Source organism: Chaetodon auriga, chromosome 21, assembly GCF_051107435.1.
Source record: "Chaetodon auriga isolate fChaAug3 chromosome 21, fChaAug3.hap1, whole genome shotgun sequence".
Classification (NCBI taxonomy): Eukaryota; Metazoa; Chordata; class Actinopteri; order Chaetodontiformes; family Chaetodontidae; genus Chaetodon; species Chaetodon auriga.
The window spans coordinates 5322618-5348620 of record NC_135094.1 but is presented as its reverse complement, the minus strand read 5'-3'; the positions used below and the strand labels follow the sequence as shown (position 1 = coordinate 5348620).

At 43.5% G+C, this 26003-nt stretch overlaps 2 protein-coding genes across 2 annotated transcripts; both read left to right on the top strand.

The window, feature by feature from the left end:
• The first annotated feature begins 18 nt into the window (after positions 1-18).
• ralaa (v-ral simian leukemia viral oncogene homolog Aa (ras related)) lies at positions 19-7327 on the top strand. The gene is made up of 5 exons (XM_076760884.1): positions 19-157; positions 2038-2293; positions 2428-2636; positions 3445-3619; positions 3743-7327. Exons 2-5 carry the CDS (start codon positions 2180-2182, stop codon positions 3863-3865), a joined length of 621 nt encoding a protein of 206 aa, XP_076616999.1. The 5' UTR covers positions 19-157; positions 2038-2179; the 3' UTR covers positions 3866-7327.
• A 1029-nt stretch (positions 7328-8356) lies between these two features.
• On the top strand, positions 8357-17306 carry cdk13 (cyclin dependent kinase 13). The gene is made up of 14 exons (XM_076760880.1): positions 8357-10446; positions 10979-11545; positions 11629-11787; positions 11890-12029; positions 12166-12336; positions 12444-12633; positions 12736-12792; positions 12913-13014; positions 13120-13197; positions 13797-13913; positions 14006-14137; positions 14228-14424; positions 15085-15585; positions 15778-17306. Exons 1-14 carry the CDS (start codon positions 9299-9301, stop codon positions 16476-16478), a joined length of 4260 nt encoding a protein of 1419 aa, XP_076616995.1. The 5' UTR covers positions 8357-9298; the 3' UTR covers positions 16479-17306.
• The last annotated feature ends 8697 nt before the right edge of the window (positions 17307-26003 follow it).

Genomic DNA, 26003 nt, shown 5'->3' with positions numbered 1-26003 from the left:
CAGTCAGTCTGCTGCTAACAGCTACCAGCCGAGTCTCTGGAGTTAGCTGGGGAGCTAGCCATGAGCTAACAAGCAGCTAGCTGAGCCTTTCCATTTTGCCATCATAATTCAACATTCGCCAAACGTCTTGCCGCGGTGAACACCCTTTAAACTACCGGTAGGTGATGTTATTCACACACATGCCGCTGTTGTAACTGTTGCTGCCGGTCGCGTTTGCCCTCTTTTTACGCTGCATCTGTGATTAGCTGCTTGTTATCGCTTGCTAGCCTTTTGCCTGTGTGGTCACCCTAGCTGGCTAGCGAGGAAGCAACTGAGTTTGAAAGGATCGACCGAACATCTGTTGCTGGGTATCCGATTTTGAGGATTCGTCTTTTATGCGTTATCTGAGCCGCTGCCTTCATTTTGAACTCCCTCAAATGTTAATTAAACGTCCAAGCGACGTTAACCTGCTTGGTAGGTTAGTTAGCTTGTTAGCCACATCGCCCACTGTGGTCAGCCTGCTAGCTAGTTTACCTGCAGTTGACATGTCACCAGCTAACTTGCTATTAAGTTAATGTGATTATTACAGTATTGCGCATCGTTATTTGCGATTTCAGCCGTCTGGTGTCGTAATTAAAGGGCGAAATTGTCACTTGCTCATCTAAGAGTATAGACCATCTATTATATTCTTGACGTGCCAGTGTTAGTAACGTTTTGGAGAAGCCAATTTCATGATGTGCAGATACGTTTGTTAAGCCCGTGTGATGACACATGTAATTACAGGCACACCTGATTTTGAGGTCATCATTTAGACCTTAATACTTATTACTGCATCTCTATTCTCGTGTGTTGTTGTATTGTAAACGTTTCTTAAAGACTTTTAAGATGCCCAAAATTACTGTAAGTGTTCATGTGGATATATATGAACATCATTTTTACTGACTTTGAGAGGAGACGTGTATTATTTTACTCTGGGGTTTAAATTGTTAAGGTAAAGAGACATTTCCTTCAATACTAAATCTTAATATTGACTTTCAGTGCATGGACCCCTCTTGTTAATTTGTATAATGACCTATTGGCAGCGTTCCCATCTGTATCCCTCGTCCCCAGAGGTCTGTGTGGGCCTGCAGTAGGAAAGAGCATTAACACACACCTCAGCACATGCTGGTGTTCCCATAGTCCTCTTGGACAGTTCAGTCTGGGAAACTGACCGCTAAATCGCTTTGGCATGTGTCAGATTTTATCCACTCCTGTCAGAGTTTGGAAAATACTGCCAGATGTTACCCAGAAGCTTTTAAAAAGTTATATTTCTTTGCTAAATGGTTTCCCCAGGTTCGTCTTGGGTTAGTGGAATTCGCCTACTGTTTGTCACGGTGTACGTTGCTTACCCGTATGTCACCGATCTCGCCACAAGTGATATTTTCCTGCAGGTTGCAAATGTATTTACCATCCGGCATGTGAAAGTTGGCTGCAGAATAGCATTGCATTGACAAGGTGGCTCTTGATTTGACATTATTTATATTTCTGGCAGACCTTCTCTTAAAACTCTCTTATCCATGCAGATGTCTGACAGGAAGAATTTCTGAACAAAGAAGAACAAAATAACGTTTTTGTTTAGATGACCCAAATAATTTCTGTATATTGTGTGAGGAAACGCTGCAGTGGGTCTAATTCTTTCAGTAATTAAATCTATTTTCTGGCTTTTTTTTTGTCATTACAAAGAAAAAAGAGACAGTGCTCACATAGCTTTATTCAGGGAAATTTCATCTTTCTGTGCTCACATAGCTGCAGGGTGGAGTGATAATGAAAATACTGATTATAAAGCAGTTTCTAATGCATCCATCCAGTGCCAGTGGTCATTACCACGTTTCATATTGCCGTAGTCTTAACAAGGTTCAAAGAACAATCCTCTGTACTACATTTGTAGTAATGGCAGTTTCTCCTGGCTTCTTTTTATTGCTGTGAGACACAATGGCTGCGCAGTCTGACTCCAGAAATGGAATCTAGAGCGTCGGAAACGATGATGAAACATCTTACGATCTCTCTTTTTCTCCCCAGGAATTATCATTCGGCACTTTGTTGCAGCTGGAATCCTCAGACTGACTCTTGCGGTTTTTCATTTCGCAATCCGCTCCCTCCACCTCCGGCTCCACGTTGAACTTCCTCCCTTTTACACTCGGATCCCTCAGCACACAGAGCCATGGCAGCTGCTAAGCCAAAAGGGCAGAACTCTCTAGCCCTTCACAAAGTGATTATGGTGGGCAGTGGAGGAGTGGGGAAGTCAGCCCTCACTCTCCAGTTCATGTATGATGAGGTGAGCAACTTAGAACACAGCAGTCAAGTAACATTCACAAGTTGTTGAGGTAGGAAAGTTTCTCTTTGTTGGCATAATGGACAGCCAAGCCGACCCCGGTTGTTAAGACAAACTTGATTTTTGTTTCCTCGTAGTTTGTTGAAGACTACGAGCCCACCAAAGCAGACAGCTACAGGAAGAAAGTGGTGCTGGACGGCGAGGAGGTCCAGATTGACATCCTTGACACAGCTGGACAAGAGGACTACGCCGCCATCCGAGATAACTACTTCCGCAGTGGCGAGGGTTTCCTCTGTGTGTTTTCCATCACAGAACTGGAATCATTTGCAGCGACAGTAGACTTCAGGTCCAGAAACTTTTCATTTCCCCATCATAAGAGTTTAATGACCGTATCTATTAGACTGGAGATGTACTTGCTTTTTACCCACGCGTTCATGTAGACGCCGTTGTGAGCAGAGCTGTTCGTATACTTGTCCATGTACTTTGTGTGTCACTGGAGGTTTCCACATGAGGGAACCAGCTCAGGTGTCTGATGACAGGTGGTCAGAACATGACATCAGCACTGTGCTCACCCTGTTTTTCCAATGTTTTCCGGCGTGCAAGGACGCAACAGTCTCTGCTTGTGTCCGTTTATTTTTGCAGTTTTCCACGTCAACCTCTAAAGTTGTGCTGATTTGTCTCCAGCTGTTTGGATAAGCTTATTTATCAGTGACACATCGTATAGATGAGGGTAACTGCAGACCTGGTCTGTCTGCTTGTCTTCAAAACTTTCCACCATTGTTGTCACTGCAGACATGTCATGTGACCCCTGACCCTGTCACACCCCTGTACTACCCCACACTGCCCCTGCTGTTCATGTGCGTATTGCATCTTGTTACCGTCTAAGGACGTGTGCAACCAATGCAACAAAGGGATACGGGTTACAAGAGCCAGCCATCATGTCAACGCAGAGTTAAAAGCAATATCTCAGGCTTTAGGTCTTTTCCTCCTGTTAACGTGTGAAAAATGTCTGATGTTTTCAGATTTGGAACATCATTAAAGGCAACTACATTTTCAGTCGTTGTACCTCATTGATATACTTGAGGCAACTTTTAGCAAGCAGCAATCTGTCTGTTAATGTAATCCATGGCTGAGTGACGTTTCCTGTCTCACAGAGAGCAGATTCTGCGAGTGAAGGAGGACGAGAACGTGCCCTTTCTCTTGGTCGGGAACAAGTCAGACTTGGACGACCGACGGCAGGTCAGCGCGGATGAGGCGAAGGCGCGCGCCGAGCAGTGGGGCGTGTGCTACGTGGAGACTTCTGCCAAAACCCGTGCCAATGTCGACAAGGTACGTTTGACCAGCTGAAGATTAGCATCCGGCGCTAAACACGTCTACGTTCTTGATATTGAGCAAACAGAGAAACGTGACACCCCCCCCCCCCCCCCCCACTCTTTTGCTGTGTTTCAACAGGTGTTCTTTGACCTAATGAGAGAGATCCGGGCAAGAAAAATGGAGGACAGCAAAGAGAAGAATGGGAAGAAGAAAAGCAAAAGTTTGGCCAAGAGAATTAGAGAGAGATGCTGTATTTTATAGTGGTAAGAGAGAGCAGGATAGCTGCTTATGTACATATACATTTCTCAGACTTTTGCATTTATTTTGTGCCCATACCTGACCATGACTTTCTGTTCCTGGCTAACGGGACATCTGACCGTGTGTCAGGGAGTAGTAAGGTGGCACTCCATACACCATTTATAGCTCTAACTTTTTATGTGCTGACACTCCAAATAATTTATGTACTCTCTCTCTCTCTCTCTCTCTCACTCTGACCACATTACAGAGTGTAATAAATGGATGGTGTTTTAATTTAGGCCTAAGCTTGACAAAGAGGCTGAGCCGTGAAATGTTCCAAAACCTTTCATTGTAAAGTTTGGTGTGTATAATATATTCAGACAACTGTGCAGTTCAACAGAAAAGATGAAAAGGAAGGTGTCAGAGCCGAGGTTTGAACGGGGAAGATGTAACTGGAGTTTGGGTCGGAGACGGAAGTGGGCAGACTCAGCAGCGTAGTGTCAACCCAGAATTCATCAAGTGCCACTGAGGAAATGTACATTGCACTGGTGAAACTATGAAATATTTTAACTGAACGATTGTTGCGTTAACTAAGTCAGAGCCGAAATTTGATGCCATTCCCATTTGTCGTTTTACGCCTCACTTTTACTACGTGGTTTTGAACACTTGTTTTTATCTGTGAAGTCAGACTTTTCTTTTCTCCTCTCATCGTATCGACCGGTGGAAGATGAGCGCACTAACGTTTCCTTTTTCTTTCCCCTTCGCGTCACTTTGTTGAGTCCTCTCAAATGCACAAACGACATTGATCATTACCCTTAAATCTGTGAGGGATTTTACACTTGAACTTTTTTCAAATCTAACATTTCAGAAATTTTACCTCGCTCGGCTAATGACATTCATTGCCTTTGCTTTGTTTTTTGTTTCAAAGGAATCCCTGGTGCTCTGATAAAAGGCGATTCCACAACACTACATCCTTTACATGCTGTTTTGAACGCAGCTTTAAGTTGGTAAAATAAATAGCTTCCGGTCATGTAAAGATTTCTTTTGCCAATTTTACTTTTCCTGGCTCAGACTTTTAATCACCAACCTTGTGTTCCCCTCTTTTTTTTTTCTACTTAAATGTATTTCTTAATATTAATTTAAGTGGGAATAAATTAAAGGGTAGATTAATTTTAGGGCATAAAATATGAAAAAATTAATGCAGGCATGACAGAAATAAGGTGGTACCTGTCCAAAAAGGTTGCTGTCAGTCACCAAAGAAAAATGCTAGCTAGTACAAACAAGTGCCCACTTATTACTGGAAATGACAACTTGCTATAGTGAGCATGAAAAGTAAGCACTGCAGTGTTTGTGGCAAAGCTGAGGGGGAGCTTAAACAGTTTCAGTCTGAATGGCCTGGGAAAGAAACGCAGGGTTATGAGAGATTTAATAATTGATGTACAGTGCATCACTGTTGCCTCTCTGTCCATTGTGAATGTGAATAATCCCTGAACCCTTCCTGTTTGCCTGTAACCGTAGGCTGCCGATGATGTGCGGACTTTAGAGGTCATTGACATTCTGCTTTGTTTACCTTTGTGTCAGGCTACCCGGTGTTTTAAAGCTGTAGTTAAATCTTAATGAATTCCCTCATCTGTTCATCGGATCAAGTGATACTTTCACTGGCAATTGAGGATTGAAGCAGTGTAAGAAGAAATTGGCAAAATGAGAAAGCTATACATGATTATAGACCAAAACACACTGTGAAATCTGACCCTCCATTCTCTTAGTTTCCCTTTATGACTGAGCCACTCAATTTTCTAACCACAAAGCTTATAACTTATTTAAGATAATTTATTATTTTGATTTTTTAAAGACAACCGTCCAGACGTTGTTGCCACATTTCAGTCTGATCCAGTTTAAGTCATTCAGCAGGAGAGTGAAAGTGTGTGAACAGCAGCTGCTCACCATTTACACTGAAGGAGCTCCTCAGCCAATAGGACGCCCAACGCTGGAGTCTATGCAAATATGATTGTTGTAATTGCAAAGAGGAAGAGAATACGAAACTTGGAAACTATTCAAAACATTGTCAGTGTCCATGAACTGCTGTTAACAAGACTGAGAGCGGTAGAAGCATTTAAGCTGTTCAGAGGTCTGACCACAGCTCAGAAAACCCAACATCAGTCAAAGATTGTGAATCGTTTTGTATTTCAGAAATACTTAAAGGGCCAGTGTGTAGGATTTAGGGGATCCACAGGCAGAAATTTAACATAATACACATAGGCATGTTTTCATTAGTGTATAATCACCTGAGGATAAGAATTGTTGTTTTCATTAGCTTAGAATGAGCTCTGGGAGCAGGTCCTCTTCTACGGAGTCCGCCATGTTGCACCGCCATGTTTCTACTATAGCCCAGAACGGACAAATCAAACACTGGCTCAAGAGAGCGCCTTTTGCGTATTTAGCATCCAGTGTATTTCCCTTAGACGCTTGGACAGGAAGGGGAAGGGGGGGGGGGGTCAGTTGGTTGCAGTCTGCAACCTCACCACTAGATGCCACTAAGTCCTGCACACTGGTCCTTTCACGTTGTCTCGTTGATTCCCTCGAACACTAAAGAATCCCTGGCTTTGATTACGAGCTTCTTTTTTCTTCTGTCATATGTTTCAGCGTCTCCGTTGTACAAAAAGACAGTGATGCAAAAGAATGTCTGTGATATTTCTTCCGAACTGAAAAGCACACAGTGGAGAGAGTTGGAGTTAAAAGATGGGAGGGTGAGATGGAATATATGAGGTGAATTTGCACCCAAAGTGTTAGCACGCCATGGCATCAGAATGTTTGGAAAGTAGTTTGGGTCAATATGTTCCAAGGGCTAACCTCCAGTACACCGAACCACGACTGAAGCACCCCTGAAGGTTGAAGCGACGGGCACAGAAACTGACACAGTGTGAGAATCACAGTCTGTGAAGGCATCCCTTCCTCAGCTTCTAGCCATTACATTAACTGCTGTGTCTTCATCGTGGAGGATTGCAGAAGCTACTATAAAGTGACCACCATCGTGCTTGCTTACTCTTAACATTGGCTTAACACCGTGTAATTCTTGTTTCAGTGCTTTTCAGAAGCATACTCATAATTATTCTACTTTTTCTCTTTGTCTTCACGTATAATTTATTAGACTTGATGGGCCAGATATTTTCAGCGGGGTTGAAGGGGTGATACTAAAACAGATATTTGTGTGAAAGCTATGAGCAAACTGTCCTACTGGGTATTCAAATAACCTGTTTTGCCTTTTATATAAATACCCTTGGAATAAAAAAAAATAGGTATCTATGTCTTTGATTGGATGGTTGTATGTATGCCATCAATTAAATGTTTCCTTCATGTTTACTTATTTTGAACATAACCACTAATGTAGCCTATCTGTTTGTGAATGCAAGAGGTGACGCTTACATTTCAATTCATTTTTTGTGAGTTATTTGGAAATGGCAAATAAAGTGGATATTACTAATAATATTTTCCAAATGTATCCAGATGTTCTTTGTGTGAGGGTCGATGTCTTGGCCTGGATTGTTGTCTCATATCCCACCTGCAGACCCACCTGATTGTGATTTTGAACGCCACAGGAACCGTGAATTTAAAGAATTACATACCGTTGTTTACACTATCGAAGCAGTGAGCCCTTTAATGTGATATCTTTTCACTTTATTGATGACTTTTCTTATGACTTCTCCTCAAATTTGACATGTTTGTAGGCAGTTTTTAAAGACAGAATTTGGCTGCATTCAAGTGTTCTTGTTGCACTACAGTGTGTCCAAGCACAGACAGCCTATCTCTGAGTTTGCAGTCACGCTGGTTCTGTGTGCTGCGTATATGGTCCTCCTGATGGGTGGTTATGCCAATATGTTGGAGGAGGACAACAGCAAGTATTGATTTACCATAGTACAGACGTGGATCTACTGCAGTTGCTGTATGTTGTTTCATAACCGTGGAACTTCAGCGTTGAAAACATGGCATTTACAGCCCAAATTTAGACTACTGGCAACGCCCTTTGATTGGTGAAATCAGTATATAATTGACAACATGTGCACAGCTTTAATATAAAGTCATTTTATGATTATCCAGATCATGTGAGGTGGGTTTTTAAAAAATAGATGTGAAAGACAAACTGAAAGAGGAGGTGGGGGAGTAAACTTCGATTTGATCATTGAAGGTATTTCTCACATTATACAAATGCAATTTTCCTAAAATACTGAATGTCTTTCTCTGTAGTATATAGTGTAGCAGAGGCACAGCAGCAGTGTTTCACGCGTTTTCGGTTTGAGAGAATTAAATCAGATAATTCCTGAATTAATGTCTAGGAAGCCAGTTTTCACACTGTCGACTGTGTGGATCATTAGAAAGAAGAGACAACTTTTTGTCTTAATGTTTGTTTGGTGTTGTATTTTGAAGGTAGGGGTTTCCCTTGGCGGTGACGTAACCACTGATCTGGATTACGCATACGGGTATCATTGGTTGACACCGACGCACAAGGCCTGTAGTTTGAAAGCTGTCTGGGCCCAGGCGAGTAGCCACATTGCGAACAAAGTTACAATATTTTGAAATAAATTCAAGGAATTGTAGAGCCAATTTGCCCGGGAATACGTTTGCTTGTTTTGGACCATGCGGCGGTAGGAGGGGGCGACTACCCGGCAGGATACGTGGGAGCAGACGTGTTTTTTAATAGCATTGTTTTATTGCATCTTGACTGAGTTGCATTGAACTCCACGCAAGGAGAAAAGAAAGCTAGTTGGCTAAGGTGCTAGCGGCTAGCTAGCTAGCTAGGTAGCGGCGGCTATTCAGCCAACTCGCGTGCTATTCACTTCCTTGTTGCACACTGGACTGTGATGGAAGGCGAGAAGAAGTTTGTGAGAGGGAGACGGAGTTTTTTACTTCCACTTTAACAACGTCTGGTCGATGGATGTACATGCTTGCACGAAGTGCAACATTTCCGAAGAACTGGATTTTAAATTTAGGAGCGCTTTGGGCCTGTGCTTTGACCATGAAATGGAATGTCTAGCTGGACACAGTTAGCTGTTGAAGGCTAACGTTAGCTGGCTAAAACCGACTACCATTAGCTTGCAAATCTGGGAGATGTCCGTCCTGGAGCACAATGGTTGAGTACAGACTGGCTCTATAACTAAACACCATATTGTGGATTTTATGTAACGGAATCTACAGGCACCAAGTGTCATGAACCGTCTGGGGTAACTCACTTTTTCTGGAACCTCAAACGAACTAGCTTTGTAATGCTAATGTTAGGCTTGTGATTTAGCTAGCTAGCTGGCTGGCAGTTTAATTGTGAATTTGCTGTTACGTTAGCTAACTAGCCTGTTACAAAGCTAGCCCAATGTTGTGTTCCACGACACAACAAGGGACATAGAGTAGGTTAAGTATATATTATAAAGATAATTCTCAACGTGGCTATAGCATTTATTTTGTAGATAAATGCCTAATTCAGAGGTGCTTCGCGAGGGTCGGGGACGGAGCCCCTCTGCACAGAGAAATGCTAACAGGCAGGACAGGCGTAGTAAACCAGGCAGCGGTGCTGCTCAACGAGACAGACACCGTGAGAAGAGGCGATCATCGGTTTCTAGGAGAAAGAAACGCAGGCAGGCCAAGGAAAGAGACTTATGGCATACCGGTACAACAGGAGATCCCGACAATGACCGAAAAAGCACTTTTGAAAAAGAGGCTGAACTTCGGACATTGGTAGAGTATGATGACGTGAGCTCCCAGTCAGAGCGATTTTCTGGGAGCCCCTCTCCTAAACTTGACCCCCGTGCTGACAGGCTCTCAGTAGACCGACTCAGTGATGTTGACTTTGGTGACTATAATGGACCAGTATCCCCAGACAGAAGCCACCCGAGAGAAAAGGAGGGAGTATGCATTGGCAAGGATGAACAAACGAGAGGACCATCAGAGAGGAGCAAGCAAGAGAAGGAGCTAAGCAGGAAAAAGGACCGCCAGAGCCGTGAGAGAGACTCCTCAAAGGCTAGGAGTGGAAGTAGCCTCAGTGGCTCTAAAAATCACAGAGACACTACAAGGAGCAGTGACAGAAATGGCAAAAAGACATCTACATCTCAGTCCTCGCAGTCTGCAGAAAAGAGGGATTCAAAAAGACACAGAAGTAAAACAAGATCTGAAAAAGAGCCCCCATCTGCATACAGAGATGCTCCACAATCTTACAGAGATGACCGTGAAGACCTCAGGGCATACAGGAGAAGTCCTGGTTTCAAAGCAGAAAGTCCCTATGGGACATCATATTCATATAGCTACCAGTCTCCTGGTGGTTATACCCAGCTAATATCGAGAAGAAGTCCGACGTACGGGAGTAAAAGACTCTCTCCCAGTTCCACATATTACAGTCGGGATGTTGATGTGTATGGGGCGTATGGTATGCCAAAGTCACCCAGTTCATACTCCAGCAACAAAAGGAAGCGATCCCCTGTGAGCCCAGTGAACTGGCGCAGGTCCCCAAGTTATGGTCGACACAGTCCATATGAACAAGGAGAGTTCGGTTCAAGTCCTTATGGAAACCGCAGGAGATCACGGAGTCCATACAGAAAGTCTCTGAGCCCAAGTCCAGATGTCAGGTGAGTTCTTATAAAGCTACTAGCAGGATGATGTGTTTTTCAATTGTCGGCTGTATGGTAGTTGTGTGGTGGATTAATAAGATGGTTTATAATAAGCAAGCTGCTTCATGTCTGTCGGTGTGGGTTTATGTTGGAATTTTGCATCTTGATAAAATATTTATTACCAAATTAAAAAAAAAGCCGGCCATTGATTGTCTACAACGTTGGTTGTAAGTTTTCACACTTTGAAATAATTGTGCAACGAAGAGGGCAAAGTTTTAACAGTTGTTTTTATGAAGGCCTCACGTTTTCTTTCAGTATTTGCTGCCTTTCTTTCGCAAAGGTCCTGCATGTGACATTGTGTAATTTGTAGAATGAATTTCATAACTCGCTTTCTTTGCTTTTACGTTTCAGTTCATGGCACGGCATTCTTTAAATTTACACATCCTCTAGATTTTTTTTATCTCATGCAAATAAATACAACTGTACACAAAGTTTGTAATATAATGTAAAAGCAATATCTAATAAGGTCTCCATGTTGCTTTCTTTCCAGGCGATCTGCTAGGTCACGTAGCAGAAGTCCGTATTCATCTTCAAGGCATTCACGTTCTCGCAGCCGGCACCGCCACTCTCGCTCCCGCAGTCGCCCCTCTAGCCTCTCACCAAGCACACTCACCTTCAAAACCAGTCTTGCTGCTGAACTCAGTAAGCAGAAAAAGGCTAAAGCTGCAGAAGCAGCTGCCAAAGCCAAGACCTCCAGCAACACATCTACTCCAACCAAGGGTCCCTCATCTGCTCACCAGCCCAGCCCCAAGTCCAATCCCTCATCCAGAAAGGGTCGCCCTCCCTCTCCACCACAACCGGAGAAAGGCCCTAGAACCCCCACATCAAGCCAGCCTCAGTCCCCCTCCGACAAGTCATCCAAGAGGACCACTGACCACCAGACCAGCAGGGACAGAGAGGGAAAGGGGAAAGATGACTCTGTTCATCGGGATAAAAGGAAAGCACCAGCATCTGGACAGAGCAAAGACAAGGAGCGAGCCACTGGTCCACTCAACTCAGCTCTGTCATCCCTACCATTGCCCCAAACAGTTATTGAGCACACAGATAAAGGAGAAAGGTATGGGTGTGTTTCTGTGCTAATTGACCATAATTTTTATGCACCGTTACACTTCTGCTTATTTCCTACATTTCCCTACACAGCTTGAAGGACAGCTCGCTCTCAGGGAAGAAGAAGTCAGAGAGAAAGGCACGTCAGCTTCTTACTGACCTGCCTCTGCCCCCTGAACTTCTTGGTGGCACGTCTTCCCCGCACAGCCCGCCTGAAGATAAAAAGTCACAAACGCTTCGCCGAAGACCTAAGTACGTTACCACGTATTTAGAGAACCATACCGTCTTCTCTTCTGCCATCGTTTGCTGTATATTCACTTTGCTTCCATTGAAATATTTTCTTTTTGTTCCTAGAATATGTGGCCCAAGATACGGTGAGATTAAGGAAACTGAGATAGATTGGGGCAAACGCTGCGTGGACAAGTTCGAGATCATTGGAATCACAGGAGAAGGCACCTATGGTCAGGTGTACAAGGCTAAAGACAAAGACACTGGTGAGTGTTTTGAAGTGTTAATTCATAAACCCTCATCAACAGTGTTCTTTACAGGTGAAATAAGAGAAGGTGGTGGTGATAATCTCCTGTTTTCAGAGTTCGTGGGTAGTTCTAACACTCTTCTTGTATGTCATAGCTGAAATGGTGGCACTGAAGAAGGTTCGACTGGACAATGAAAAGGAGGGCTTCCCAATCACAGCCATCAGAGAGATTAAGATTTTGCGACAACTGAACCACAAGAGCATCATAAACATGAAGGAGATTGTCACAGACAAGGAAGACGCTCTGGATTTCAAGAACGATAAAGGTACATTATGTTTTTGCTCGCACTGGCTCCATGATCCCGCCACACAACATCGATTTATTTAATAAGCGATCTTTTATGGTGACTAAATCTTCATTCTTTCATCTCAGGCGCTTTCTATCTTGTATTTGAATACATGGACCATGACCTGATGGGTTTGCTCGAGTCTGGCCTGGTCCATTTCAACGAGAGTCACATCAAGTCTTTCATGCGACAGTTGCTGGAGGGCCTCGATTACTGCCACAAGAAGAACTTTCTGCACAGAGACATCAAGTGCTCCAATATTCTACTCAATAACAAGTGAGTCCTGACAATCACAGGATGAACAGTTTCTATGTTTTATTACGTAGTCGCACCCTTTTCCCCCAACTTCCTTTAATCTGTTGTTTCCTTCCTAATCAGAGGTCAAATAAAGCTCGCAGACTTTGGTCTTGCTCGGCTGTATAACTCTGAAGAGAGGTGAGCTGCCGATGTTCTTTGCAGATATAGACCACACCTGTTAATTTTCATAATTACACCCACTCTTGTGTGTGATAATACTATCCAACATGCCCTCTTCTCTTTTGTTCTCACCTTCAGTCGTCCGTACACCAATAAAGTAATTACACTGTGGTACCGTCCCCCAGAGTTACTTCTGGGAGAAGAGAGGTACACGCCAGCCATTGACGTGTGGAGCTGTGGGTAAGAGCACGCTTGAGATTGACTTACGTTTACTTGATTATCTGCCCAGTTAATATTTTTTCTGTCAGTGTAATGATGAATTGTTTCTTGGTTTGTCCGTCACAGATGCATTCTTGGAGAACTGTTCACAAAGAAACCGATTTTTCAAGCTAATCAGGAGCTTGCCCAGTTAGAGCTTATCAGGTAAGCTTCTGCAAAACTTTCAAAAATGTTGAAAATTTAGATTTAGTTCTGAACCCGACTGATTCCCACACAGTGGTGCACCCGTGTCAGCCAGAAACATATACCAAGAATGGGTTTCCGCTCTCTGAAACAGGAAGAGAACGCGTTCAGTCGTCTCAGTTGACTATAGTGCTACGCAGCTATAAGATGTGTTTTGATTAACAGGCCTCACTTCTTTTGTCATGACTGCCTTTGTTAGAGGAAATGTGAAGGTGGTGATTAATTCTGTGGAGGCAGCCCGCCTCTGCTGTGAAAATCTCTGAATGTTTGCAGAGATCTTTCTGTGCTGTGGCATAAGATGGAAAAAAAAAACACAACTGTATCTTCTCACTTTCTCATTTACTCTCATTTCCTCGCTTTATTTAATCGCTTGGTGGGAGTGAGGGAGGAGAGAAAATAAGCTCTAGTGAAGGTAGATGTGACGACCTTTAACAAAACGAGTCAGGCCTGTTCTCTGGGCGTTGTCAGAAGCCATTGTAGTTCATGGAGTTCATCGCCATTGATTGATATGTCCATACATTGCTGCGTTCTGCCTAAAAAAATGAATTTCTGTCTTTTAGCCGAATATGTGGCAGCCCATGCCCTGCTGTCTGGCCAGATGTCATAAAACTTCCCTTCTTCAACACCATGAAACCAAAGAAACAGTACAGGAGACGGCTAAGAGAGGAGTTTGCTTTGTAAGTTAATGTATATGATTTCTAATTGGATATTTAAGGACTGGCTTCCCTAGTCGTGCGTTATACTGAAATCTTGTGTTTCTGTTGTTCAGCATCCCTCCATCTGCCCTGGACCTGTTTGACCACATGTTAAATTTGGACCCCAGCAAACGCTGCACAGCTGAACAAGCGTTAGGCAGCGAGTTCCTCAAGGATGTAGACCCAGACAAGATGCCCCCACCAGAGTATGTTTTGCGTCATGCGACATGTTTATCACCAGGATTACAACATTCTTCATGTTTTCTCGCCATGTTTAACCCTCTCCATCTCTCCAGTCTCCCTCTGTGGCAGGACTGTCATGAGCTGTGGAGTAAGAAACGTCGGCGACAGAAGCAGATACCAGAGGAACTGGCGGCCCCCAAGGCGCCACGTAAAGAGCTGGGTCTTGACGACAGTCGCAGCAACACTCCCCAGGGGTTCCCTGCTCCTGGGGGTATCAAAGCCCAGAATGCAGCAGCTTCTGTACTACTGGGTGAGTTTAACTACTATTTGTATTTGTGCTGTGTAATAGATTGTCAGTCACTGGTAACACACTTTGAATTGTAGTTACCTGCATGAGAGGTTCTATGCATCATGATTTGAGTGGGATACAAATATCCAAAACACGTACAACTGGTGTACATGAGAAATGGTTAACTCTATGTTGCAGGTTGAAGCATGAATGTGAAATCACTAGAATTTAGTTGGACTTCTCAGTAACCCTCTAACTCTTACGGTTAATGCATTTCTCTTATATCTTCTGAAGGTTATGAGAAGACGTGTGCATAGACCACACACTCGACCACACTGAACTCTGTTTGACCTTGTTCTCATGATGAATCATCTTGGTCTGGTGGATCTGTAGTCTAACTTGTCAAACTTGTTTTCATTTTTACATTCATTTCACGTGATAGTGATCATTTGTGCCATTGTAATTGGCATTAACGTAGCTTTAAAAAAATGTTACAGCTCGTTGTGACATGCACTACCTTTTTCCGTGACAAAATATTTTAAACTGGACATTCCAGTCTGTGAAAATCTCCACAAGACGCCAGTAAATTAACCTTAACTTTCAAATATGTCATCCCAGATATGTGTTCCCAAGCTGAAGAATGAACCTCCATGCTCAGGTTGGTTTTCTGTCTTTTTACAGACCCAAAGGGTCCAAACTCTCAGTTAACCCAGGAGCAGCTGGCAGTCCTCCTGAACTTCCTCGGTCAGCCCACGAGTGCCGTCAACACGGCCCAGTTTGTCCAGTCCATGAGCTCAAAGGTCAATCAGGAAACACTGCAGCAGCTTTCCAAAGCCCTAGCTCCCACTGACCCAGCTGAGCCTCCTCCTCAACCCGCATCCACCAAGCCCCCCCAGCCCGCTGCTCCTGCAGGAGTGCCCCGTACACCCCCAATGCCCAAGCCTCCCTCGCCACCCATGTCTGCGCCGCCGGGTATTCCAGAAGGAGAAGCAGCAGCAGCCACACAGACAGCCATGACGATGCTGCTGGCTCAGCTCCTCCAGGCTCAGCAGGGTCAGAGGCAGGAACCAAGTGACGGTGGAGAAGGAGCAGAGAGTACGGTCCCGGCAGGAGGAGCGCCAGGGGGGCAGCCTCCACCTCCAGAGGTCAAACAGCCTCCAGAGCCCAGCCCAGTCTCGCCAGGTAACCTTCATGGTAACCTTCATTTGTCAATCTCCTCAGTGAGACAGCTGAACGTAGAGTGGAATACCTCCTCCTGCAAGCGAAGAAATGTTTTTTCCCTTTATTTTGTTTTAAAAAGTTTATAACTGAGAAAATAAAACAATAAGAGATAATTTCAATACCTAATATGACGTTATAATTTCTGTCTTTCAGTGTCTGAAGTTGGTGGAGTGTCCATCCTGCCTCCAGACCAGAGACCACCTGAGCCTCCAGAGCCTCCTCCACACGCTGACCTGGACTACCGCCAGCCCCCACCTGAGCCCAAGACTGGCCACGCTCCCCCAATTGCCTCTGCAGGTGGAAGCGATGGAGGGAGACCCCCAGAGCCAGACTACCCACCTCTTCCCACTGCAGAGGGGCCTGGATATGGGGGAGACTATAGCCATCCACCCCCTCCGCCCTTCACTCCTGCAGGGTTTGGAGATGGTTACATGGGTCATATGTTGGGTGGAGGCCTGCCACCTCACGCTCTGAGAGAAGTGTTTAGTGGACCAGGCCAGGCTGCTGGCTCCTCGTCTTCTGCAGGCGTTCTGGCCCCGGCCCACCCAGACCCCTTCCCTCCAGGTGCTGGGGCCACTGGGCCCAGCAGCATGGTGTTCACTGGGGACAAGGACCACCGTTTTAAGTACAATCACAGCCCCTTACCTGTGGAGGGACAGCCTAACCCCAGTGCAATCCACCTGTACAACCACGCCATGGCGAGAAAGGATGGTGTACCTCCTCCCCCACCCATCCCAGCACCAGGACAACCCTGGGGCTCCCCCTCCCAAGTCGGGGCTCCACCACTGCCCCTCGGCTTTGTCCCACATGTGAACTCAACAGCAACAATCAGAGGACGGGGCCTGCCTTTCTGAAAGACTGGAAATGCAAAATTTTGTGACGGTGGACAAAAAGGCTTGCAGGCTCAGTTTTGAGCCTGAAGCCTCTCAGGCCAGATCAGACGGATCTGGAGATGCACACTCAGTTTGTAATAACTTAAATCTGTGTAAGGCATTGTATTCCTCCTCAATCTGGAATGTGGAGTATGTTGCAGAAGGACAGCTGAATAACACCGGAGGAGCTTTTCTTGCTCATACCATTTTCATATTTTTTTGTAATCTATTCTGCTGTCTTTTAAATTAAACTTTTACCTTTTTTGAGTGTACATTTATCAGGCTGGGTAAATTTTAAACCTCTACCTTAGCCTTTCTGTAATTGCTCCAGGGCAAAGTAGTATTAATGTTTTGCACTACTGACTGAAGTAGGCGGAAACTATTTTAGCTATGAAAGGAAATGGATGATGTGCTTTGTCTGCACAATTAGGAATATGACCAGTAATGTAGTGTCCTCTTTTTTATGGCCATGATTATGTTGAAACAATGATGGCTCAGTTGAATGGGTTGATGGCTTAGGTATCAGCACAGGGAGCTATTTGAGGAAAAGGACTGTTAGTTCCAGAGAGACTGGTAGCACTTGGACGACTGCAGCAAATCTGATGGGACATCATGCAGAAAGGCTGTTTTCACTTTTAAATTCCACATGCCTTTTTGCCAATAGGTGTTGTAAAACCACGAGCAAAACAAAAACACACATAACCCAAGTTCAGTTCAGAAAGGAAACAATGTCTTTTTTTTGTACTAAAATGATTTTGTCCCCCTTCCTTCTCCTTTGGCAAATGTTTATTAAAGAAATGCCAACAACGCATCATTGTCTGCTTAATTACTGCAAGGATTGTTCTCTCAGTTACATGTCCTTTCCTCAGTGGTGGATGTGGTGACTTCACACACCACTGGATGGCAGTGTCACGTCAAGCTTCACCACACTCGCTGACCTGCAGTGTGCTCTCATTCCAACACATGAGTATGGTTTCTGTGATGCAGACTGACATTCAGTGCTGCAACTGTAGGCAAACGTACTCGCTTGAAAGGCCCACTCAAAACCAACCGACCTTAGCAGCCATGATTACCGCCGAGTCTCAACACTCAGAATGTATATGCCATTCACAGAGGTGACAAACTCCTTGAGAAAGCCAGTATAATACAAATGGACATTTTGGTTGTATTTGTGGCACGAAAAACTTTATCTTGAGATAAGATGCTGCTGCGTCTGCCTTGAAAGCCTCAGCAATGCTGACCTGGCAAAGGAGATTGCAGCACACGTCACGTTTCAGACAACTAAGACAACCTCGAACAGCGATACAGAGCAGCGCGACTGTCAGGAAAGAAAGGGAATGTTCCAGTAGCTGACAGCTCCCGGTGGGCTCCATCTTCAAGCACTTGAACCCATGCTTTGAACTTAATGGAAAACAGTTTTTCAGAGATCACAGACCAGTCCCCCTCAATGCTCCCTCATAATGCCAACTTTGATATGAATGTCTCTGGATGTCAGTGGACCTTTTTGCACATCAAGTTCACATGAAATGGTTTTTCCAGTGCTGAAGAAACGCTGCCTGTTTAATATCCGTAAGAACATTTCGTAATGTACACCAACACATACCCAGATAAAGATAAAACATTATTCCTTTCCTATCAGGTTCAGTTGAATCCCTTTTTAAAAGCTCCACATCCTCAAGACACTTAATTATGCCACATTCAGTAGGATCCAAGGGCAAGGACTTGTACTATAAATATTCAGATGCCAGGGATTTCCATTTAAACAGACATTTAAAGCTGCTTAACTGACCTTAAACGCTATAACACACTACGTAGGGCAGTGGATTTATAACAAACCTGATGCACAAACCATACTGGAGGCGCCAATGGCGGAAGCGTCGTCCATTGAAGATATTCTGCATGCAGCTGAACAAAGAGACACACATCTGTCGTTTGTTTTACCCATCGTATCCACATCTGAATTTACCCCACGTCACATCGCTGGTGATGAAAAAGTGATTATCTCAGAGGGGTTCCGTTCTGCAAAGCTAATTCAGAACGTGGATGGCAGCTAGTCTGTGATTAATACGGCGTGGATGATGGATTGCTGAAAATTTACGGTAGCCTCAGTGAGGCCGGTGGCGTCGCATGTTTTTGTGCGAGTGATTGAAACAAGTGCAATTTAAAGGGAAGATGAGGAGGAGACAGGAAAGGTAGCCACAGCACTCGTCACAGTTTGGTAAATCTATATTTAAGCAGGGCTTTAGTCGAGCTTTTAAAAAGACAAAATCCTACTTGAGGAAAAAAACATGGCACTGGGCCTGCCCGTGGACGCGATTTAGCCTTTGAGGTCATGTTTAAGTTAAAGGCGGATTTGGCAGAATAGGGCAGAAATAGAATATAATGCTTGTTTTTGCCATTACCGGTTGAAAAACCACTCACTGTCTACAGGTAATTACTCATAATCACCCAGAATAGAAACCAACATTAGGCTTTTTAAACTCTAACAATGATGACGAGCAGCAGCAGTCGGCTAACTTAGCGTAGAATGAAAACAGGGGAAACAGTCCGCAGATGATAAAATTTGCTAAATTAACGTGTTATATCTTGTTTGTTATATCCATACAAAAATATAAGAGTAAAAACTTTGGACAAAGCCAGGCTGCTGTTCCTCCTTTTCCAGTATTTGTACCAAGCTAAGCTAACCGGCTGCTAGCGCTAGCTTCATATTCACCGTACAGGCTACAGAGTGGTTCAATCTTCTCTTCAGCGACAAAGCAAATAAGCATGTTTTCCCAAATTATTCCTTTAATTGAAGCCATATGATGCTATCTTCATGGCTGCCGCATTCAAATAATTGGAAATATTCTATTTATGCATCATTTCAGGCACATTTACTCCAAATTTCCCAAAACCGCTCGTGATTCAAATAGACTTCTGTCAGTTTGAGTAATGCTTTGCTGCAGCCGGCAGGGCTTACGAGGTTAACTCACATTTAAGATTAAGAAACTCCACCTGGACTGGGAATAAGGCCAGTGGGGATGTTTCAGCTCTGTGTTTTTTCTGCTTCTTTAAAAGCTACTTCAGAAATGTCAGACAAAAATAACAAATGCAGATGGGATGAATATTTTCATGGTGAATGTGGTTTCAGAGAGGGGCACACAACAACCACACTGACAGGAAAATTGGCAAAAAGGAAAAAAAAAAAAAAAAAAAAAAGCAATGCAAAAATGTCTCATCACATAATTGGTCACAGTGTGATCCCACTTTCCTGCTGCATGACAGTGTTTACTAAGTCCTGGTACTTCCTCTTATTCTGCCCCTCACAAACACACACACACACACACACACACACACACACACACACACACACACACACACACACACCAATTTGTGTTACTGGACTTGTGAAGGCCTCAGATTGTCTGTGTTCATTCATTAACTAAACCCTCAGCCTCTGAAAAGTGTGAGAGTCAGCAAAATGACACACACACTTAACTCGAACACACATGGTGCGCACACACACACACACAAACGCACCCTTTGTTTCCATCACTTGTGAGGACATGACATAGACTTCCATTCATCTGCTGGAGACTTAACCCAAGTCTTCACTCTGAAATTTAATGATTAACGTCAAGGGGTCCAGCATTTTGGTCCCTGGGAAGATGTCGGCTCCCACACTGTGAATGGGGGTGCGCAGAACACACACACACACACACACACGCACACACACACGCACACACACACACACACACACACACACACACACAGTCTCAATCTGCACTTCCCAGCTGAGGCACAGCGTGGCGCTAAAGGACTGGAAAGCGGACGATGAAAATGAGAAGCATCTCAATCCATCAAATTTCATAGAACTTGCAAAACTGAAAATTAGGACCAAGATGTACTTTTCATCCTTGAACCACCTCTTGTAAATATGGACACATGCCCATTAACAGCGAGGCCTGACCAGCAGAGCTGACGGAGTGAATTCACTCCTGCTCGAGGCCTTCAGTGGACGAGGCAGCCGGCGGAGGCTTGAGGACTTTTAACTTCTTTAGCTGCTGGCTCTCGTCGCTAGTGGAGTACAGCCAGTTTCATTATGATCCGCAAGCTTATCACATTTGGATAATCAGAGATTTAGCTGGACTTGAGCTTGTTAACTCATTACGGTTCCAAGGTGGCTTGAGGAGAGGAAGAGGCGCTACCTGTGCTAACAGTTGACAGTCGGATGGGGAGGGAAAATAATTAGGAGTTAAGGATGATTTATTGAAGAATTAATGTGCTGACTTTGGATTAACCTTTGAGATTTTGCAGTAACTGAACCATAATGTGACCCACAGTGCATCAGTGCGCCTTGGGCCATACTGCTCCTTGAAGAGGTGAGTCAGCTGAACTAATGGCTGTTTAATGGCCACTGGTCAGACCTTGTTTTCTTTGTGTGTGTGTGTGTGTGTGTTTTTTCAGGAAGCGAAGAGAAAAGACATGCAGCTGACATTTTTAGATAATGTTTTGTTTGCAATTTTTTGGTTTTTCTCTCTGAGTGATTTCCTCCCAAGGCTTCGTTCAAAGCAGTTAATTAAAATGTGAAATCTAAAAGTAGTGGCAGCGAAACAATAGTTGTGCAGTCTTCCACATGCATGCACAGCAAAACTTTCATGGTGTCAGTAATTACGCCTGCTGCATATTACTTAAGCTTAGGTAGAATACCGATCATTAGCGTCACTACATTACAGGGTGTTAATCTCTCCTAATGAGCGGTTTCTTTTTAAAGATTCAGCATTAACTGTGCAGTTTCAGAGATGGTGATTTACCTAATATTCTCCGAATGAGGGAATCCTTCAGAGCCGATCAATCATGATGGAGTGTTAAAGGGCAGCTCCTCCACCCTGCTGCTGTGTATCAGCTCTGTGCATTCAGCAGCAGGGTGACACAAAGGTTACGCTGCACTGACCTTTATTGTGCTATTGTCACACACAGTGGTGGATGTGGCCTCCGGTGAGTGAAACCATCACATTACAGAAAGATCATGTGTTGGATCTCAATGACTGTCAGCATGGCTATCGATAGCCGATGGCGCAATCGAACTATTCACTCAGGCACAAATTCGAGGTACTTCAGTAATTTCTTTTCATGCTTCTTTATACTGCAACTCTTGGCTTTAGTTACTAGTTACTTTACAAAGTAATAGATTTTTTGTCACTTGTTTTCCATGTACTTTACATTTATATTCATTTATTTCTAATAAGTTTGAGGTTTGGTTGGGACAAAACAAACATTGTTTGTCAAAGTCAAGACAATAGTGATGCCTTCATGATCAATGGAATCAGTACAACACAAACATCCTGCTTATACATGAGTGCATGAGTGATGATAATACCCTGATATACTATATAATAGTATTATTTTCTGTATAAAGTACTTTTACTCCAGTACAGGATCTGAATACTTCCTCCATCACTGTCAGTAGCCACACTTGCTGTGAAACTGCTGATTTCCTGTCTGCAGTGTTTTTATGAGGAGGAGAATCAGCCAAATTATGCACAAATTACACACACACACGCACACACACACACACACACACACACACGCACGCACACACGTATTACTCATCAGATGCACATGTTCATCACAGTGTTTCCTCTCTTGCACTGTTAGACGTGGCCTCACCTTCTCCCTGACATCCCCATTAACTCTAACCATGAAGACAAAGGGCACTCCAATCATTTACAGCAGATATGACCCATAAATGTCATGCTCAGCCTCGCTTCACACCTTACCTTTGACATGTAAGGTCAGGCTCGAGTAAGTCATTACAGAAGTGAATCTGGCCCTGCCAATCTGCACCACACGTCCTGACCCCCAGACTTGTTTTAGAAGGGCACATCAGAGCTGAAGTTGTTAGAGAGCAGTCATTCAGAAAGTCTGACTGCACGAAGCTTAAACAGACGAACGCTTCTGCAGACCCACTTGTTTTATGTTTGCACTGAGAGCTGTTTGTGCTTTACAAGTGTAAAGAATATTAATTAACGAGCAGGATGCTCGTGTTGAGCTCTGATATGCTGTTATGTGCATCTTTTTACTCCTCTGTTTCTACTCATACACAAACACACATATGCTTTTGGTCAACACAAAGGAGGCACCCTACGTGAACAAATGTTAGCATTTGAATGCAACACAACTACTGTATGCTGCAGAATTAATGGTCGGTTCATTTATGCTTTGTGTTGAGATTTGTGTTGAGGCTCACGTTCTGTTTGAATAAGTCATTACACTGAATATTTAAAGCCAGAGTACGAAACTTGTACTGAACAGCTGCCATTGTGGCCACAATTACAGGATAATGGCACATTGAATTTCCCTAAAACCCCGATTCTAAGAAAGCTGGGACGCTGTGTAAAACATAAATAAAACAGAATAACTTGCTAATCTTTTTTGACATAGACTCAACTGAAAACAGCACAAAAACAATATATTTCATGTTCTCCCTCATCAGCTTCACTGATTTCTGTAAATATCTGCTTATTCTGAATTTGAAGCAGCAACACATTTCAAAGACTGGGAAAGATGTGGAACGCTCCAAAAACACCTGTTTGGAACATTCCACAGGTAAACAGGTTGATTGGTAACAGGTGATAGTATCATGATTGGGTATGAAAGGGGCATCCTGGAAAGACTCAGTCGTTCACAAGCAAGGGTGGAGCGAGGTTCAGCACTTTGTGAGCACATGATTGGATAATAGATATTACTACATGAGCTGAGGAACACTTAATGATTTCGTTCAGTTTTTATTTACACTTTACACAACGTCCCAACTTTTATGGAATCAAGGTCGTACATGAGTCATCATTAAGTTATCTGAATGAACAACTTTAGAGTGTTCATAAAGTCAGCAAACTGACTCAGTAATGTCATTCATGTAACAACAACAACATCTAAAGAAGGCTAATACTCACGAACATTAGCCACTATAAGAAACTGGTCCTAATAGACAAAGTAAGGCTGTAGCAGTGAAAGCCTTCAGTGTATTGAATTGAGCAAACGTGAACTTTATTGCCAATGCATTTTAACCTTTCACTCACAAGAGTAAGATTGTGCTGTTCAATCTTCCAGAAGATGCTGTACATGTTCTAGCTTTAATTACTGCTGTGTTGGAGCAGCGGCATTTCAAATTCTGATTAAAAAGGAACGGCCCCGCTCATTGTCAGCTCAAGGAAAGAGACGGACTATTCTGTCATTTGATTGTTCGGGACTTTCAAGGCTGCTTTGCCCTGTTTTATTATTTTGTGTTTTTTTTGTTGTCGTTTTGATAAGAAATTCTTTTCCATCATGTTTTCTGTCAACTTCTTTTCTGCGTGGCTTTTTATTTCTCTCTATCCTTCTGTCATCCTCTTCACATCAAAACCGTTTAGTCATATGTTTGTTAGTAGTCATCAGTGGGTTAATAAAAGAAGCAGCAGTAGCCGCGGCCGTGGCTGGTCTGTGTATTCATTAGTCATCTTGTAATTGCATGTTTTTAAAAGGATTATGGTGGACAATGTTTGCAGAGTGAACGGCGTAATGCCAGTAAATCCCCTGCTTTATGCCATGTAAAATCTCTTATCTCCAAGGTGAAACAAAGCTAGATGATCTGTGACAAAGGGGACAACTGTTTTTATAACGCAACTTCCCACACATTATGGCTGTCCGAGCCGTAGCAAAAACAATCTCCGGAGCCATTAATGTAAATTGCGTAAGCAAACACAGCCGCTTTTCCATAAATGTGGAGAGAAATATGAAATCAAGCGTGAAATGTGAGAGTTGCAATCCAGAGAATTATTGTGACTAAAATTGAAATAGCGTGGGGGGATGGATACAAAACAGGCAACCACTTTGACGTGCGTAAAGGTCGATAAGTCAATAAGACATCTTGTTTATGATTCATTGCTGCACTGTAGATTAAGCCTTGCCCAAATGCTGCACACTCTGTGCTCAGCAGTTCTGTTTGCCGCGCTGCAAAACCTTGACACTGCACTGGAAGGCGCAGCAGATATTTATACAGTAAGTGCACAGTACATCTTGTTCTACAGCTTGCTTCTCCGCCGGCTCCTGCAGAAACATACTGTTCCCATGTTGAGTTTTGAGTGTTACTTCAATGTGAGTATGGTGCAGATGAAATGCTGACATCTTCCTGTGCAAACAACCTGTCAGAGAACAACATTCCAAGTCACAACACATATTTACCTGGAGGGGAGAACTCACCCCACTCGCTCTTGAACCCATCAGGATGAAGAAATAAAACAGCTGGTTGTCTGTGGAAAGAATCGAATACAAAAGCCACGTTTAGGGAATATTCCATCACGCCATTAGGAGGAATGTAAATACATAATGGCTGATGTTCTGCTCATGCATTTGACAGGTAAAAAAGCAATGTGGTGATTAAAGGTGGAGATATTTGGACTTGTGGGCCCAAATTTGGGTAAAGCTCAAAAAGCCATGGATCCACACATCTTTCAATCTCCACACCCTGAGCTGGAGCACTGTTTGTCTTTCAGACTGTCTGCCAGAAAGCCTTTGGGAAATCATGTGGCGTAACACAAAGAGTGCCAAAGTCCACATGGGGAAGACGTTACGGTGGATGAATGCGTTAAACATAAGACCGTCAGGAGAAACCGTAAGTTAATGTTGAGTTATTATATTCTCCTTTTTTATTATTATGAGTCAACATTTGGTTAGATTCAGGCAACAAAACGATTTGAATGCAAAAGGTTTGCATTCAAATCGACTGTTTCACCGCATTAACCAGATCTTAGAATGGCTTTCTGACAGAAAGCTTTCTGCCAGAAAGCTTTCTGTCAGAAAGGCTGACTTCTCCCATGTGCCAGCTGTGACACAGGATTTCTGTTAACACTTTGTGGTCATTTGAGTGATTTTTCACACTGAATTAACAGACAGAGGATGTCATACAGCTGTTTTAACACAGTGTAGTATTCCATATGACTAGTAGATTGAGTTTGGCACGCGCTCCTTAGGGGGCACGATTCCCAGATTTCCCAGTGGAAATGAGTCTCGCATTCATCCCTTTTCCTGAGAGACAAGGATGAATCTTGAAGACAGATTGGTTATCTAATTAAGGCTCCCACATGCAGCTGTTATGGTAGATATATTTATCCTTTAAGAGTTGGTTGGTTGACATATTGGATTTCCCTCAGATTAGTCAAAGTCAAGACGTGTGATGTTAAAAATGATCCACATTCACACACTTAGCTGGTAAATTTTCACTCAGAAAACAGAATCTAAAAAAAAAGTGTTTTTTTTTTTTTTTTTTTGGAGCAACTGCTCCAACCTCATTATGTTTGCTGGTGAATCATGCAGCAGTAGAGGCTTATGAGTTTAGGTTGCAGGTAAATGACTGCCCCTGGGTTGGTCTTTGATTATGGAGGCCCACTTAAAGCAGAATAATTAAAGGCAGGAGAATATAAAAAGGCATCCCTACAGTGTCCTTGTTCTTTTTAATTATACCCTGGAAGTCACAGGATATTTTGTATT